Raw genomic sequence first — 18,748 nt, forward strand, 5'->3', positions numbered from 1 at the left:
TCTTGTATGCATAAATAAATAAATCTTAAAAAAAATAAATAAAATAAAATAAAAAGGCAAAACCAGACAGATCTCTGGTCTTCTGCTCTGAAGGTCTTAAGACAAAGAATTCAAACCAGGAGACTCATGAATTTTTTTGGTTTCCCAATGCACATAAAAGTTATATTTACACTGTACTATAGTCTATTAGTTATGCAATAGAAGTGTATCTAAAAAATATACATATCTTAATTAAATATGACACAAGCACAGGTGAGCACATGCTGTTGGAAAAATGGTATTGACAGACTTGTTCAATACAAGATTGCTACAAACCTTCAATTTGTAAACACATTATCTGGAAATTAGAACAGAACAAAGCTCAATAAAATGAGGTATGCCCATATACCCAGAAGGAGAATTGCTAGATCATATGGTAGTCCTATTTTTAATATTTTGAGGAACCCCCATACTGTTTTCCAAGTGGTATCACCAATTTACATTTCTACCAACAGTGCACGAAGATCCCCCTTTTCCACATCCTCACCAAAATGTATCTCTTATCTTTTTGATGATATCCATTCTAACAGGTATCAGGTGACATCTCATTGTGGTTTTGCATTACATTGCCCAGATTATTAGTGATGTAGAATATCTTTTTGTAAAACTATTGGCTATGTCACAATTCTATTTCTATACCAATCCCATGAGGTACCTCAAAATAACCAAGATGAACACAGGACTGAGGTGATCACTAAAATGCCATTTACTGTTATACTGTGAGAAACTGCCATAACAAAGGTGAGCTAAAAGTCAACTTTTCCTTCAGTAACTCTCCATCACCTGTGCTTCCTCAGGGCTAATCTGACCTGGTGTGACTGGCACAGATTTTACAATCCAACAGACTACAATCAAGTCAGTAATTCTAAAAATGAATCTGAGTCCTCAAGTGACTCTGCATGTCCGTGTTCTGATTCATTCTGTATTGATCTAAGCTCAACTGTCAAAGAACATCATAATCTTACAAAGGTTAACTTATGATAAAATCTGAAAGTAAGTCCTAAGATCCTAGGGTTTTGATTCTAAATTTATACAAAGAACTCTTAAATCCTAGAACCTCAAGCATTCATATCTACTACCAACTTCTAGATGAAGCTAATAAACTTTCCTTCCCCATAAAAGTGTCACTGAGATACCAAAGCTACAAGAAAATGTGGCTTAATTCTAAGATACACCAAGCCATGTATCTTTGATATATGTATGTAGAAAAAAAATAAATTAAAAAAAATGTGATTTATACAGCTAGTCTGTTTTTAGGATCCTTTATCCTAGTGATAGAGTTATCATTTTCAGAGAGTTGAAATACTAAGTGCAACTGAAGCCCATAAACAGTGTTTGGATTAAATTATTCATATCTGAATCTTCAATGCGATTAAACAGATCATCATGAGAACTCAAATATCCCTTCCTATTCTTTATCCACATTTGCAGCAAGGTCAGTTTTTCCTAGGGTAAACCTGTTTGGTAATAATTGTTTCAATGACATTACCCTGTATTCACATTAACCTTCAACTAGGCACAAGGCAGGCCTTTGAAGTGTATGAGGTTTAAAGCCATCCTTTGCAGAACCACTTCTGAAAGTTTCACAGACTGTTCTCCTTTAATCAACATAAATTATAAGCAAATATTTCTAAGCAGCTCACCCTATCCCAAAGAAGATCAAGCCTGAGTGGCAAGAGACAGTATAATTCATCTCTACCCTAATAATTGTCAACAACGAACCCTAAAATCCTATTTTCTTCTGGGAGGAAAGAAGTCCTATTTTCTTCTGGGAGGAAACTGACTACATTCCTCTTTTAAAGAGGAACAGGAATTGTTTGAGCAACTCAAGGATATTGGAGGTAAAAAAGCTTTCCTAAATGTCAACTCAGTCCTCTTAAGCTTGCTTTTAAAAATACAATTAAATGTGTCACTCAAGGTTAAAACAGAAGCTTAAGTAAACGTTATTTTTTAAAAAGTGTTACACCATAGAACTAATCACTAAAATAAGTGAAAGATGGGGCCTCCCTGGTGGTGCAAGGGGTTAAGGTGCAGCACTATGAAGCTATCCGCAGCCACTGCAGCACAAGTTCCATCCCTGACCAGGGAGATACCCACATGTTGCAGCAGACCTCTCCTGTCTCACCCGCTGCTCCCCTCAGCAGTGTATTTCAGTCAATCCACCTGTTCTGTTCCCCACTCTGTCTCTGTGAATCCTCTCACCCCCCACACCTCTGGCTAGCACCCCAGTTCTTGTGTGCACAAGTAAATAAATCTTTAAAAAATTAAATAAAAGAAGTGAAAGATGTAGTAAATACTGTGCAATTTTAGAGTGAGATTCAGTGCAAGAAATACACGTTGGCATTGCTTTGGTTCCCAAAGCTCTTTTCAGTGGTGAAAGGAAACAACTTCTATATATTGGTATATCCCCCCCACAGTTTGCTGTGAATCTGAAATGGACTGTGCTATCTACCTGAGATCACAGTTGGGGGTTAGGTCGTCCTCAGAATCATTTGGAAATGTGAGGAGAAATGAGTGATAGCCATGTAATGGAATATCATGAAATCATTATGAAAAAGCAGAAAAAAAACACTGAGAGAATGTGCTGTTATTAGTAGTTTCCTTTCATTAAACAAGGGGATGGCAGAGAGGTGAGGAACTACTTAGGCCATCCTGAAACTAGCAATTAAAAAGTGATCAAAAATATGAACAACCCCTATGTTCACAGCAGCATTATTTACAATAGCCAAGACATGGAAACAACCTAAATGCCAACTGACAGATGACCAGATAAAGAAGTTGTGGTATATATACTAAATAGATTACTACTGAGATATTTAAAAAGATGAAATCATGTCTTTTGCGACAATATGGACAAAACTTGAAGTGATTATGTTAAGCAAATTAAGTCAGAAAGTGAAAGACAGGATGGTTTCTCTCATATGTGGAATATAAATAACCAAAGCAAACTAGAAAATCACAGCAAAAATAACTCTTAGATTCAATGAGAAATATTGTGGTTATGGGGAAGGGGAAGTGGAGGGAAAGGCAAAGGGAGTCAATTTGATAGCGGGAATGGCACTAGAAATTTGGTGGGTAGGTGACGTGAGGTTTACACACATAAGAGAGGTTGGAAGTTGTATTCCCAAAATGTATACGATATTGTAAAACAATGAAATTTTATTTATTTTTTTTAAGATTTATTTATTTATGCATACAAGAGCTGGGGCACAGACCAGAGATGCAGGGGGTGAGAGGATTCACCAGAGACAGAGTGGGGAACAGAACAGGCAGACTGACCAAAAACACTGCTGAGGGGAGCAGCGGGCAAGACAAGAAGATCCGCTTCACCATGTGGGTTTCTCTCTGGCCGGCCAGGGATCGAACTCATGCTGCAGAGGCTGCAGATAGCTTCACAGTTCTGTGCTTAACCCCCTGTGCCACCAGGGAGAACCAAAATTTTATTTTTAAAAGTCTGAACAAAGCTAGCAAACAAGAAGCTGGAAAGTACCATAAAGGACTTTTTAAACACCCAAGTACCCAGGTATCGTCTAATGGTGAAAGACTGTGGTCAGGCACGCACCTGGGACTTTTAATGTCAGAAAGCACTTCCTGGAAAGAAGTAATGGGTTCCTTTTTAAAGTAGAGAAAAACATAATTAAGTAAAATAATTATTGGTAACAGAAAGGGGGCAAGAGATCTCCACATTTAATTTGTGTTCAATATTCTTCTTAACTGGCTCTATATTTCTGTTTTTAATTATACAGTATTTAACTTGCAGAGTATGTAGTTAAATATACAGGATGCTTTTTAAATAAGCCATGTGTTTGTAGAAAAAAACAAACTTGAGTCGATCATATAATCTCTTGGCTCTGGGACACCTAGGTGAACAATTGACCAGTCCCATCCCTTCAATGGCTGACAGCAGAATCTCAATAAATTCATACCTATTAAATAAATGTCTCCTACTAAATTTGAATAACATCAAATTTGTTGAATTTCAATGATCAGATTTAATAAAAGAAACCTTGTGTCAAAAACCCAACCAGCAATGATGTATAAACTCCTATTAGAGTTCAAAATTTATCAATCATGTGGACCTAAATCTAAATACCAACTTTTCTTGCTCAACTCTACTTTTCTCAATTTGAATATAGTCTCTCTCTTTACCATACTTTAGTACAAATATATCCAGCTCAGGCCTGCTTCCATGACTTCAAGCAGACCTTTCTACTTGGGATGCTTCTCTTCTTGTCCCATTCCAAGGATTCAGGTTCAGCTTTAAATCAGTCTTCTCCAAAGTTCTTAACTATCTGATCTGCTACAACTTTTTTATTAGAACCCCCACAACACATGCTGTCAATATGATACAGAAATCATAAAAGGGAAAACTGTACTGCAGCACAGTAAAGTGGTGCTATTTTCCCCACCCCCACTTAAATGCCTTGGACTGCAAGTACCACGAACTGTGTATGGACTACAGTATGCCATGAATCAGATTTCCTGAGGGGGAAGAAGAGGGAGAGAGTTACTGGGATCTAGATGTGGAGCTAAGCAGCCGGTGAACCTACATAACATGAAGGCAGACAGGACCAATCAGCTCTTGTTTTTCCAATTTTGACTTGTACCCAGGGAATTGGAGGAGATGCATGGAAGGAGACACCTGAAGCAGAGACATGTAGAAACTCTTGGAAAAGACGTGGATGAGGGCCTCCCCAGTGGTGCAGCAGGTTGAACGCACTGTGCTGTGAAGCGATCTGCAGCCTCTGAAGTGCCGGTTCGATTCTGGTTGGCCGGGGAGCTACCCACATGGCACAGCAGAACTCTCCTGCCTCGCCCGCTGCTCCCCTCAGCAGTGTCTTCCGTCCGTCTGCCTGTTCTGTTCCCTGCTCTATCTCTGGTGAATTCTCTCACCCTCCCGCGCCTCTGACCTGTACCCCAGTTCTTAAAAAAAAAAAAAAAAGATGTGGGTGAGAGACATATGGAGAAGTTGTTCCTAGCCCTTGACAGAGACAATGTTCACCATTATATTGATATGTACTTTGATTTTGCATCTTCTTTTTCTACTTTGTCCCAGCTTTCTGGGACCTGCCTTATGGTTCAGGCTGAGAGCCTCCACTTTGGGCCAACCCTCTTTGGCTGGGCATTTGCTCACAAGGGAAAGGGTATTTTTGAGGGTTTTATTGGGCAACTATTACTAGACAGGAGAGGTCTGCTGTGCCATGTGGTTTAGCTCCTTGGCTAGGGATCAAATTCATGCTGCAGTGGCTGGTAATAGCTTGACAGAACTGAGAATTTAATCCCTGCACCATCAGGGAAGCCCCATCTTTTCTATTTTAATAAACAGAGAGAAAATGTCATGCAATGAAAAGAGAACAAGCTTCAGAGTCAGGTCCACCTGAATTTGAATCCAAAAACAAGCTGTGTAGGCAAGTCATTTAAACTCTGTAAGTTTCATTTCTCTCTGTAAAACGCAAGTAACAACTGCTTCATAAAGTGGAGTATAACTGATAATCTATAGAAAAGTACCATTATAGAGCAGACAATAATATTCCTTTCTTCTGTCTTTTCCTAATAAATCCAATTAAATCAGACCTAAAATAAAGCCTTCTTACCTATTTCAATTCAGTAAAAATTCTGCCAAAAAAAAAATCTGGGATTAGACATTCTGCAATATAATTAAGATTGGTCACAATGCTCATCCATATCCACGAAATATCTCAAATGCACTTAAACTAGGTTCAAATCTCCTCTTCCTGAGCTCAGATTCCAAGGCCTTATTTATGTTCACGCTACCCTCACTGACAGAGGAAAGCAAGGAAAGTCTTGAATACTGGATATAACTTGTAAATAACAGAGATTCAAATCTGCTTACTTGACAGAATGGAAGAAACATAGAAAGTTTTACTGCAAAACATAAAGTCATTTTGTAAGTATATAAGAAAGCTAATTTCATTACCTCATAGTCACATTGTCTGGGTGGCAGAGTGCTTTACAAGCAAGACAAAGGAAACACATACCACCACTTCAACAGCAAAGGCCCACTAAGTTTTAGGGATACTATTTCAAAGTGAAAGGTAGCCCTTGGGCCTCCCCTGTTTGTGCGGCAGGTTGAGCGCAGCGCTATGGAGCTGTCTGTAGCCTCTGCAGCATGGGATAGATTCCCGGCCGGCCAGGGAGATACCCACATTGCACGGCAGACCTCTCCTGTCTTGCCAGCTGCTCCCCTCAGCAGTGTTTTCGGTCCGTCTGCCTGTTCTGCTCCCCGTTCTGTCTCTGGTGAATTCTCTCATCCTCCCACGCCTCTGGCCTGTACCCCAGTTCTTGTATAAATAAATAAATCTTTAAAAAAAGAAAACAAAAAACGGTAACTGTCATTAGAACTAAAACTAGACTATCTTAAAAACAGCTAAGGAGGGGCCTCCCCGGTGGTGCAGTGTTTGAACGCTGGACTGTGAAGCTGCCCTCAGCCTCTGCAGCGCAGGTTCAATCCCCAGCCGCCGGCGAGGATCTCACATGGCGCGCAGACCTCTCCTGTCTCGCCACTGCTCCCCTCAGCAGTGTATTTCGTCAGTCTGCCTGTTCTGTTCCCCGCTCTGGCTCTGGTGGATTCTCTCACCCTCCTGTGCTTCTGACTGTACCCAGTGCTTGTATAAATAAATAAATAAATCTTTAAAAAAAAAAAAAAAAAAAAAGCTAAGGAAAGGAAATACCAAGAGAACATTATAAAAATCATTTTGAAAAGATGATAGAATTAAGACCAAACAGGAGATAAAAATAAATGTCCGTGGAATAAACTCAGTTGTTTAAAACAAAACAGCCAATTAAACAGAATTGTAAGAGAAAACTAGGACATGAATATTGAGTCCCAGGGTAAGTTAGGGTTAAGTAGGCATTTTCAGGGATAGCACAGGCAGCGACTTCAGGAGAGTTAAAGAGGCTTCTGAGAAAACTGCAGAGAAATCCAGGAGGGCTAATGAGGGCAGTAAATTATAAGAGACGTTGGACAGGGGCAGTGAAAGACTAAGGTAAGAGCTGGGAAGCTGAACACAGTTACCTGGGGGAGTATGGCCACTGTGAGAGTGCCAATCACAAACAGGATGACCAGATTTTATAGTAGAGGGGATAAAAAGGTTTAAGTACCCCTAGACATGGGCCCACAACAGCTTCCTTGCCCCTCCCAAGAACAGCGTATCTGGGAGTCCTTACTTTCTTCCTTTAAATGAACTTTACTTTCTTTAAAAAAGTTTGTTTCTCTCTACTTACTTATCTAAAATGTCTGTGAATTCCTTTTTACAGTTTCGTGGGATAAGAACCTGTGGTGGTTCAAGGGCTAAATTAACAGTGCACATGGGCTTCAATATCAAGGCTGTATTCAAGGCAAGTCTTGTTAAAGACAATGAAGGCACAATGAAGATATTAGCTCCCATGAATGTTTATGTTTATAACAGCATTGTCTGGAATATAGAAAACAAAACACACACACACATGCACACACACAGAGGAAATAAAAACTGTCTAAACATACAACAAAAATAGAAATGAAGATGGAAAGGGAAAGGGAAAAAACAACAGTAATGGGAGATTAACATTAAGATCATGAAAATCAAAAGTAAAAAAATAACTAGAAGAGCTGAGTAATATACAATTTAAAAGGTTCTATTGTTCCATTACATCTAGAACACTACATCCTGAAAAACACTTCTTCTAAGAACCCATAGAGCAGTCACAAAAACTGGCCTTGTACCAATGCGCACACTTGTAAAAGTCCATAAATCCTCTTAAGTAAAAGTACTACAGACATATTCTCCGACCAATAATACAGTGAGGAAATAACAAAAGTAGGATGGGGCGGGAGGAAACAAAACTTCAAAACATGAAAACTCTCAAGGACTCTTGAGGCAAAAAAGAAAAAACCACGGTCTTAAAGGACATGGAAGGGGACCAAGAGCACGACCATTACTTGTTGCTTTCTTCTCAAAAGTATCCAAATGAGCAAGTTCATATGGAGACTCTCTTCATATGGAGACCTTGTATAGAGACTCTTAGAATCCTTTGGAAATTATGGAATTCTACTGACTATTTTCTAGTCAAAAATCAATTGTCTCTTCAGTTCTAATAGCCAGCAGGTTTTTTTGTGAATTTCACTGACATAAGAAATTGCCTCACAAACTTTGAGAAATAGTTTGCCAAGTCCCTAGCTAGCTATTACATTTTATAAGTGCCTTTAATAATCTTTTCTCCTCTCATGCAAGTGTGGGCTAAATCTCAAGTGAGCCTAATCCAGAAGAACTAAAACTATTGTAAGCATACTTTAGTTGTTTCTTGAAAAAAATCAGATTTAATAGTATTGTTCAACTGAACATTATGTAATGATGGAAATGTTCTATATGGCAGCCCCTAGCCACTGTGGTGATTAAGGACTTAAAAAGCTCAGTAGTGTGACCAAAGAACTAAAATTTCAGTTTTTATTTAAACTTAAATTAGCACATGTGAGTAGTGGCTATAATGGTAGAGAGACATGGTAAGTTTGGTGAATCTTATGGAGGAAAGATTGCAAAACAAAAAAATGGGAGAAATGCAATTTAGTGGAAGAAGTGATCGAGCAGATATAAAAAAAAAAAACAGCTGTGAGGAAGGTAGATGTGGAGAAAAGCTTCAGTTTAGGGTCTTTTCTTTTAGTTCTTACAGCTTTCCCTCTTGGGTTCTAACAATAGCATTTTTCCTAAAAGCATAAAAAGTATGTTTCTCTGGAGGACTTTGTACTATTAATTGGACTAACTGTGGATTGCTCTAAAATCATGTGATCCTCCCATTTTGCTATCAGTTGTAAAAAATCATTGGTCAATGGAAAAAGGGAAAGGGAAGAAAATACAAAATGAAGATAAATGTGAAAGTGAATAGGGAGAAAGGGATAAAAGGGACTTTTTTTTTTAAAGATTTATTTATGCATACAAGAGCTAGGGTACAGGCCAGAGTTGTGGGGGGTGAGAGGATTCACCAGAGACAGAGTGGGGAACAGAACAGGCAGATTGACCGAAATACACTGTTGAGGGGAGCCGTAAGGCGAGCCAGGTGAGGTTTGCTGCGCCATGTCCCTGACTGGCTGGGAATCGAGCTCATGCTGCTGTGGCTACAGATAGCTTTATATGTTGCATCTCAACCCTTGGGCCATCAGGGAGGCCCAAAAGGGACCTTTTCAATGACAACAGTGCCACTGGCACCAGCCCAACAATAAGAAGCATGACCAAATTGTTAACATTTTCATTCCTTACACAAATATTCATGAACACCAACTATATGTCAGGCATTGTAGAAGGCACTGGGTTTGTGTTGGTTAAAGAACACCCATTCCCCAATGTATTCAGAATGCAATGGGGGAAATGCGCCCTTATATAACTATGCTATAAAGTGAAAAATGCTATGAAAGAGATGGAAAGGGCAGGTCAGGAATGCCTTCTAAAGGAGCATTATTTAATGAATGACTAACAGCTCTCCAGGCAAAGGAGGAGGCATTTCAGGGAATGCAGAGGAACAAGAATGAGAATAGTGAAGACGGGGGTGTAAGAGTAAGAGATTATCATGGTTTTGTAACTGGGAACTACATAAGGACGAAAGTATAGATTAAATGAAATGAATTTTGACTATTTTGAGTTTCAAAGAGAACCACTGAACATTTCGGAGCAAAATACTATAGTAAATTTGTTTCTGAAAAATAAAGCAGGCAGCAGTGTGGAGGTTGTCTGGAATGGGAGGCTGCATTCAGTTTGGAGAAATAGTTAGGAGGGTACTGAGATTATCCAAAATGAGACATAATAAGATCCTATCTGCCCAGAATTCACGTCCCTTTATTTTGGTAATGGAACCCTAATTTTCCATAGAGGAATCACCCCACAACCACTTAATCTAGTCCATAAAGTTCCAAGAAAGCTTCACCCTAGGATCCAGGATTGGGCATATAAATCATATAATATCTGCCTGACTGTGCAGATATTTCATACTCTGATTACAAGAACAGGAACATAACTCAAGGAAGTCAGTGCCAAAAGAGCCCCAGAATTTTCACGTTTGCTGTACCTCATCCCATTTGGGATTGCTAAACTTGAAGTTGCTAAGAGTTATCCTGGAGAAAAATCTGCCTGAAAATAAAGCAAACACATCCAGGAAACAGAGTCTAGAGATATGGACAGTTTTTTTTAAGCACCTACATTTGGCTATGCCTGAAGCAATACTATTCCCTAAATTTTTAGTAAGATAAGTCAATATATTTAGAAATGGAGTTATAAATAAAGCTTCAAAAGAAAAATCAGGAACAGAATTCAAATACCTGCTTAGGCATGGGAAATAAAAAAGAGGGAATTATCAGATTTCACTCTGAAGGTCTGGCTAGGTTGATTGAGCAAAATGCTAATAACTAAGAGACCAGAGGAAGAAAAGTTTTTGGATCAATGAAATGATCTTAGTTTGGAGAGAGTAACATATATCTTAATACTTGAATTCTGACTCTATCTGGGGCACAATAACAGGAAAACAGTGCACAAGCTGGATTCCAACCTCACAAGCACTGAGTAGATTGCACAGCCCAAGGCAATCTAGGGTCACCGGTCAATGCTAAAAGAACCATCCCTTTAATTGTATAGTAGTTTCACCAGACAACTTCTGGCCTGAATAATGGGTAAAGAATGCTTTAAAAGTATTTTATGGGGCCTCCCTGGTAGTGCAAGGGGTTAAGCACCGCACTATGAGGCAGTTTGCAGCCTCTGCGGCACGAGTTCGATCCCCAGCCAGCCAGGGAGAAACCCACATGGTGCGGCAGACCTCTCCCGTCTTGCCTGCTGCTCCCCTCAGCAGTGTATTTCGGTTGATCTGCCTGTTCTGTTTCCCGCTCTGTCTCTGGTGAATCCTCTCATCCCTTGCATCTCTGGCCTGTGCCCCAGCTCCTATATGCATAAATAAATAAATCTTTTAAAAAAAAGTATTTTATGCATTTCTTTGTCCCAGTATATTAGCATAATGAGACATACTGAAAGTACACAGTATAGGCATTAGAAAAGCTTTTTATTTTGTGCCTACTTGTGGCTGTGCAAGTGTCCTCTTCTCTGTTCCTTTTCCTAATAAATCTTCCCCTTAAAAAAATGTTTTTAAAAAGTGCAGACTCTTTCCTTTTAGTCAGAATTACCATCTTCCATTAAGTTGCCAAAATGACCAACACAAAAGGAAAGAGCAGAGGCATCCGCTATATGTTTTCTAGGGTCTTTTTAGAAAACATGGAGTTGTTCCTATGGCCACAGACTTGCAAATCTACAAGAAAGGTGATATTGTAGACAACAAGGGGGTGGGCGCTATTCAAAAAGGAATGCCCCATCAAAATAGAAGAATCTATAATGTCACCCAGCATGCAGTGGTACAAACAAGGATAAGATTCTTGCCAAGAAAATTAATGTGTATATTGAGTATATTAAGCATAAACTAAGAGCTTCCTGAAACTTGTGAAAGAAAATGATCAGAAAAAAAAAAAAAAGGAAGCCAAAAAGAAAGGTACTTAGGTTCAATGGAAGTGTCAACCTGTTCCACCCAGAGAAGCACACTTGGCGAGGACCAATGGAAAGGAGCCTGAGCTGCTGGAATCCATTACCTGTGAATTCATAGGTGTGTGACAGCTGTGGGGAAGAAACTAAAATAAAACTTCTGGACTATATAAATAAATATAGTGCAGGCTCTGGAGCCAGACTGTCTAGGTCTGAATCCCAGATCCACCATGATTCAGTGTGTCACCTTAGCAAGTTATTTATCCTGTCCATCCATATCTCAGTTTCCTCATCTGTTAAATGGCGCTATGAATATTACCTACATCATACAGTTGTTATGAGGTTAAATAAATTAATATTTGGAAGACTTTTAAGCAGTACCTTGCATGTGGTCTTTGTTAAATACATTAAATGAATAACTAGCTCAGCTAGATGTTTAACTAGATGAGGAGGAAATCTGAGCTTGAATTTCTGACCCAACCTTTCCCACATAAACTAGTAGAGGAAAATAAAAATTACACTAAAATTTCTTTAACAATTTATATGGTACTTTTACAGGAAGCATTTCATAGACATCTGGAGGAAAAATAAATAGCCAAATATACATAAGCAGAAACTGAAACATGGAAAAGGGAAGTAAGAGGTTCAGTTTCACTGAACACATCATTAACAGATCTCACACAGGACTCTAAATGTCTGGTCAGTCCAGGTTTTATACAGTAAGTCACAGGCTAACTGTGCACATAAAAAAGGAGTTGCCCTTAAAAACAGCCTGGTCTTCACTCAGGCACAACATCTCATGAATTTTCCCCTGCTGATATTTTCCCAGATTATTCTATTTCCAATCTCTACACCCCAGCTGCTTCTGAGGCCATCACTATATCTCAATGTTTTTCAAAGTCAAGCACGACTCCCCTAGGCCACATTCCTCCTCCATTCTGTCATCACACCAGATTCTTAAGAGATTAAAACTAGAGTTATTAATGAAGCAAACCCCAAATACAGGAAGCACCCTACAGCCTAAGCCACCATTTATCAAAGCTTTTAAAATCATAAATTCTCTAATTTCTAAAAGGTATGAACTTGGTGACAATTCCTCGTAAATAAAATTGTGAAGCCGCTTAGAATGCATTGTGGAAAAGAAGTGAACGCTCTGAAAAGGGAAAGGAAATAACAGAGAGGTCGTGACACTCTAACAGGGATCCAGCATTGACAAAGGGCACACACACAATTTCAAATCTCATTAGCAGGACCCCACCCCCACACCACTGCCAATACAATTGGGCACTTTCAACAACCGTCCCTCATTCTTTCTGTTTTCTTCACATTCATCCCCTGCCTAAGCTTCTTTACAGGTCAGTCACAATGCCTAACCTTTGCTCTCACAATCTTATATCAACCTTCTTGGTATTGGCCCATCTCGCTCTCACCGTCAGGTTTCAGTCCGGGCAGCAACCTCGTGCCCTACCCATATCTATACACTCTGGCCTATATACTCTCAGTGCATAACTTCCCCAGAGCCACCTCCTCTCAGCAGCCTTGGATCTGAACCTCGACCCACTTCTACTCCCCCGCCCTCAATATACCTACCAACCACCTCCACCTGACCCCCACTGAGCCCGTTCCCTCGATCTATCCACGCCCTGTCCGAGCCCCCTTTCGAAATTCTTCCCAAACAAGTCGCCCACGACAGTGGCCCGAAGGTCGCAACTGGCACTTCTCCCCGTGCTCTCCGAGCCGCCCAAGCCTTCCGTTCCTTGGGCGCACCCTTCTACCCGCGACTCCCCGAGCCCCTCCCAGCCCACCTGCTCTCCTCGGGCAGGGGCTCCTGGCAGCCACCGAGCTCCATTCCAGCGCCCTCCGGCCGCATCCGGGACTACGACGTCGCCTCTTCTTTTAAGACAGGGTTCCTGCCGCTTCGCCCCTCAGGGCTCCCGGCGCTTCCCGGGAACGGAGGAGACACCCACGGCGGGTGGGATCACGGTGATGCACTACACCCGGGTGACAGCAGCAGCGGTGACTGCTGCCTCAGCTGCAGCTTCTAGCCCAGCCACCCCCACTTCCGGCTCCGAGAACTACAACTCCCAGCAAGCACTGGGAAGTCCCGGCCGTTCCCGCCATGCACCGCCCTAACCAATCCCAGGACGCGCTCGCTGCGGAAAAAGGACCCTGGCGGCGGGCACGCGGGTCTGAAACACCTGCCAAGGCCAGTCTGTGCTTGGCTTGCGGGCCTTTGCACTTGCCTGTCCCCCGCCATCCTTTGAGTCAGACTTAGTCAAGGTCTAGATTAGGAGATAACGCTGGTTTTAATTAAAGTACAGTTAACCTCTCCACCTACACCTACACTTGTTGGGAGTAAGGGGAGTTTCAAGCTTATCAGTGAAGATGCTCGCAAACTGAAGAGCACAGTTGCTTTGGGATCAAACAGGAAGAAGAAGACAAAGATTTTGGGGAAGGTTTTCTGGAGGTTTTGTGTCAGAGTTTTTAAGATAGTTGGCTAGGAAGAGACAGTGGAGAGAAAACACAGAGGAAGCATGCTGATTGGGGAACTGCCAGTTTCAAATAGTGATCAGTTTGGAAGAGGTGGGAGACAGAATGGTATGGGTTCCCTGCGGACCAGATAATGATGTGTAATTCTAGGACTTTGGATTTTATCTTGAAAACATAAGGGTTTTATCCTGAAACATGCATGCAAATCAAGGATAAGCAAATCATTAAGTGCTTTGATCAAACTTGGTTAGAAAGCTTTTGACAATGTGGAGAGGGAAGAGTTGGTGGTAAGGGTGGAAGAAGAAATATGAAAAGAGATTGGAAGGATCTTAAGGGGGCAAGCAGGTATTGCCAATGAGTGAAGTGACCCAATTGTAAGATAATGGCAAAAATTATCTGAATTGGAAATCCCATGTTTCATCCATGAAGGGAAGTTTCACCTGAGCTATATTTGAATGTTGCCAAATGAGTATGTAGAGCTTCAGATATTCTGATATTTTCCCCAAATGCTTAAAAAAAAGTTTTAAAAAAATAGATAAGGATCTTAGTGTGGTTTGTGCTTTCTTATGACTGCATTTTGATCAATATAACCAAAATTTTAGTGTTTCATATGGAAATTTCTTCACTTATAATGATAACTTTTAGGTGTATTTTAAGTTACTTTCTGTTTTTTCTACAGTCTAGCATTATTAGAAGTCTTTGGCCAGTTTTAATGAACAGTTCACTAATTTTCCAAATTTATTGATTTCTGAAATTCTTTTTCTCTGTAATACAGCTTAGAGTAGTGCATATCAAACGGAATCATTTTAAAAACTCTTCAAGATTTTTCTTAATTTGAATTGATTGGTTTCTATTTTGTCCTTACATCAACATTTCCACTTTCTTTAAGCATTTCTATTGGTTCATTTATTCAGTTATACAGGAGGAAAACACATTGCCACCCATGGGCAATCATACAAATTAAGATTTCTCTCACCCTCCCGCGCTTCTGACTGTACCCAGTGCTTGTATAAATAAATAAATAAAACTTTTTAAAAAATTAAAATTTTAGAAAATTACAATGAAATTTTTAAAATCTTATTTCTGGACTGAGCAAATCCTTAGCACATTTGAAGAATGTTCACCTCTGTCCCAGCAGTGTGCAACTCTAGCTGTATAAAGCTGGTCAAGAGATAAGATTGTCTACTGAAGGAAAGGTACAAATGAGAATTAGTCCAAGTTCAACCTGGCCCCTTTGTGCAAGACCAGGGAAGTCAGGGAGCAAAGAGAGAAGCATGAGGAGAAGGAAGAACGTCTAAAGGCTGCATGTCCCTGGAATCCTGTCTCTTCAGAACCTTCATAGACTACTGATTTATCTAGTACAAACTGAGGATATCTTTTCAAAAAGAAACAATCTTTATGTAAATAAAGATATGCTTGCCAGGATGCCTGCCCTGCCCAGAGAAGACAAAGCCTAATAAGGAGAGAGCTAAAAATCTAGCCCCTGATTCCCGGCAGAATTCCCCTTCAAGTTCCCCTGTCTACCCAGAACAGTTTCCTTAGTCAGTGAAAACAAGTGTTCAGGCACTTGGAGATATTAATGCTTCCAGCTATGCCTGCAATGCTGCCCATCAAGTTCTCTGCTACATGACTGTACTATAGCAGTTTGTTGCACATAGTAGGAACTCAAACTGAATAAATGAATGAATAAATCCTGAGATTAAAATGCAGAAGACTAGAACAGCAAAAGTTTAGAACGAAGGAAAAGGGCAATCCAAAAAAGGAACAGGAAGCTATTGCAAAACAGCAAAGAAAAAGCTACTACAGCAGGAAACAGTATCAAGGTGGATAGATTGAGAAGAATTGAGCAGGAAAGAAAAACTACTGTGCATATAAGTATCTTGTATAATACCAGCATTAATACAAATTAAATCAAGATATGAAATCTAAAAATCCTCTTCTGAAAAGCAAGAGTTGATAGCAAAATCAGACAAAGATATTACAAGAGAAAGAAATTATATACCAATGTTACTCATGAAAAGAGAAAGTTATAACAAAATATGAGCAGTAGCAGATGCCTGGTAAAGGGCATCTAAAAAAATCTAATATACTTAATATGGGAGTGAGGCAAAATATGAGTGGTGATGTCCATTTTCACCACTCCTATTAAACATGGTACTGGAGACACCAGTCAGTGCAATAAGGCAAGACACAGAACAAGAGGCACACAGAGTGGAAACAATGATGCTGAGTAAAATAATCCAGATAAAAAAGTATATACTGTAGGAGTTCATTTTTATCAAATTCTAGAAAATGCCCATTAATCTATAGTGACAGAAAACATAAGGTAGTGCGTGGGAGAAAGAATTATAAAGGACAGAGCACAAGAAAAATTTTGAGTTTGGGCAGCAGTTCTTTGGCCCACCTGTGACTATGCAGGTGCTTCCTTTCACTAACTCTCTCCCTCTTCAGGCCAGCAGCCTTCCTGCCTGCCCATGACCTATACCATGCCAGGGCTTCAGCTCTCCTCAAAGCCACCTCCCTGCGACCATGCAGGCCTTTCTTAGCAAACCTGTCCCTTTTGGGGCAGCTCTTCCTGCCTGCTTGTGTCTATGCAAGTATCTTTTACTCCTTAGTCCTTTCTTTTCTAATAAACCTGCTCTTTAACTATAAAAAAAAAAAATTTGAGGTTGATGACTGTATTTATAATCCTGATTATGGTGGTATTTTCCCAGGTGTATATACTGTACACCTGTGTAAACTGCATGCATTTAAAATATCTTTTAGTGTCTATTCGTTATACCTCAATAAAGCTGAAAAAGGAAAACAAAAGATATATCAAATTGATAAAAGTGAAATGGTAAATGTATAAGAGTTGTGCTTACCTTTGAAAAGAAGGTGGTACTCCACGCACATTGTGGAGAGAGCTAGAAAGTGTTAATAGAAAAGTATGTTAACGTTGCCAAATTTAGCAAATAAAAATATGACTCCCAGTGAAATCTGAATTTCAGATACAGTTAACTGTTGAGTAAAAATATATTGTAAAAATATATTTTAAATATTGCATGCAACACACTGTGGCTAAAAAAATTGATGTTTATCTGAAACCTGGAGCAAACATACTTAAAAATTGCTCATTGTTTATTTGAAATTAAAATTTAATTGGTCTTGTAATTTATCAGGTAATCCTAGATATTGCCTTATCTACATTGGATGAAATCAAGCCTCTAAAGAGGGCAACTACTCAAATTCTGTGTTTATTTTGACTTAGATCAAACTGATGAACTGCTGTACTCCATACAAAGATTGTATTGCCCAGTGTCTAGCACCAGTGCCTTATTCAGAGTAGATGCTCAGAAAACATTTTTTGCTTTGCAAGCTGTGTGAAAATAGGGACCACATCCATCTTGCTCACCATTTTATCCCCAGGGTTTATTACAAGTCTGGTTCTTAATGAATATATGATTAAATCAATAGCTGCCCCACATGGCCTAGAAAATTGCAGGGATGACCTTTTAACTCCAGCCCTCATAGCTGGCTGACTGACTTCTTGGACAAGCCCCAGTTCAGATTTCTTGGCTTATCTGTATCTTCCCTTTTCCTGTGTGTATCTCAGAAAGCAGTTTGGTTAGGACCGCTCCCCCAACCCTGCACTGCTGTCTGAAAGTAGGACAATTCCTATTTGGTATGATCTGGTAAGTTACTTTTTGGCCTGGGAATGCTATACTATTAAACTGGATAAAAAAAAATTTTGAGCATTCCCAGATTTCAAAATAACCTACCAAAACATAGCAAATAGGAACCTTCTACTATTCTCTTTGTGAGGGAAGCCTGTATTATTTTGTGTGTTACTGACCTATCCTTACATACAATGCCTCTTTTTCTCTTGTTTCCCCCCCCCCCCTTTGGTATCTGGATGATTGCTTTGAGACTCTCAGATCCCTGGGGAAATCTGAAAATTTAAAACACAAAAGCGAAGATTGCTTAATGAAATATTGAGGCATTTCCCTTTAGAGCTAAGGAGATTTGGGTTGGGGTTTCAGTTTGGGGAGGAAAAGTAAGATAAAAGGGAATCTTTATACATTGGTGGTATGGAGGATTTTATATTTCATATTTTTATATTTTTTATTTCTAGACCTATAAGTACCTGAAGTATAAAATGCATCCAAACTCTAAATATATTAATTTTCTCCCATAAAATGATAAACTTACCCTAATGACCCTCCCTGCACGTTACTCAGCAGAGATTGTAGGATTGTAGAAGATATTTCTAGTGAGAAAAGGATAGTGTTGAGAAAAATGTCTTGTGTTTAGAGGACGTTAGAACACACTAAGCAATCTTAGGAATAACTAATTCTAACATATTGTTAGAATAACTACTTCCTTGTTTTGAAGAGACCCAGCTTCCAAGCTCACACATTGAATTGACTGGAGTGAGAAAGGTACTGCTCAATAAAATCTAGGTCTACTGAATACTTTTATTTCTATAACCTTTTTTTTATCCTAGTTCTTAGTAATCTGGAGAGGGGGTAGAAGTAATATTAGGCATATTATACTAAAAGCATAAGTGCTGTTGTCCTTGATGTGCAGTATTTTGTTCTGGAGTCTTATTGAGTCCTCCGCCATTGAAGTTTCTTGTACCCCTTTACAGCTCTGTCCTTGGCTGATTCACTATTCTTATATGGTCATAGTTTGTCTTTGGGAAAAAAATGACTTGACCTTTGACCTTTAAT

The 18,748-nt window shown here is 39.6% G+C and overlaps 1 protein-coding gene across 12 annotated transcripts in view; it reads right to left on the reverse strand.

The window, feature by feature from the left end:
• RUBCN (rubicon autophagy regulator) overlaps positions 1–18,748 on the reverse strand; it is a 78,471-nt gene that overhangs the window by 58,607 nt on the left and 1,116 nt on the right. For 9 of the 12 annotated variants that reach the window (XR_008553848.1, XR_008553847.1, XR_008553849.1 and 6 more), the window contains exons 2-3: positions 18,228–18,285; positions 16,901–16,942 (exon numbers count right to left, since the gene is read on the reverse strand). Coding sequence is in view for 8 of the 12 variants with exons in the window: in XM_054700493.1 (XP_054556468.1) it covers positions 16,901–16,942; positions 18,228–18,285 (100 nt within the window). In the remaining 4 variants the exon portion in view is untranslated. Of the gene's footprint in view, positions 1–13,351; positions 13,602–16,900; positions 16,943–18,227; positions 18,286–18,748 lie in introns of those variants that run through there. The other 3 variants (XM_037525375.2, XM_037525374.2, XM_054700492.1) reach the window with 2 other exon arrangements.

This window comes from Talpa occidentalis, unplaced genomic scaffold, assembly GCF_014898055.3.
Source record: "Talpa occidentalis isolate TD23 unplaced genomic scaffold, MPIMG_talOcc4v2.1 talOcc4.4, whole genome shotgun sequence".
Taxonomy (NCBI): domain Eukaryota; kingdom Metazoa; phylum Chordata; class Mammalia; order Eulipotyphla; family Talpidae; genus Talpa; species Talpa occidentalis.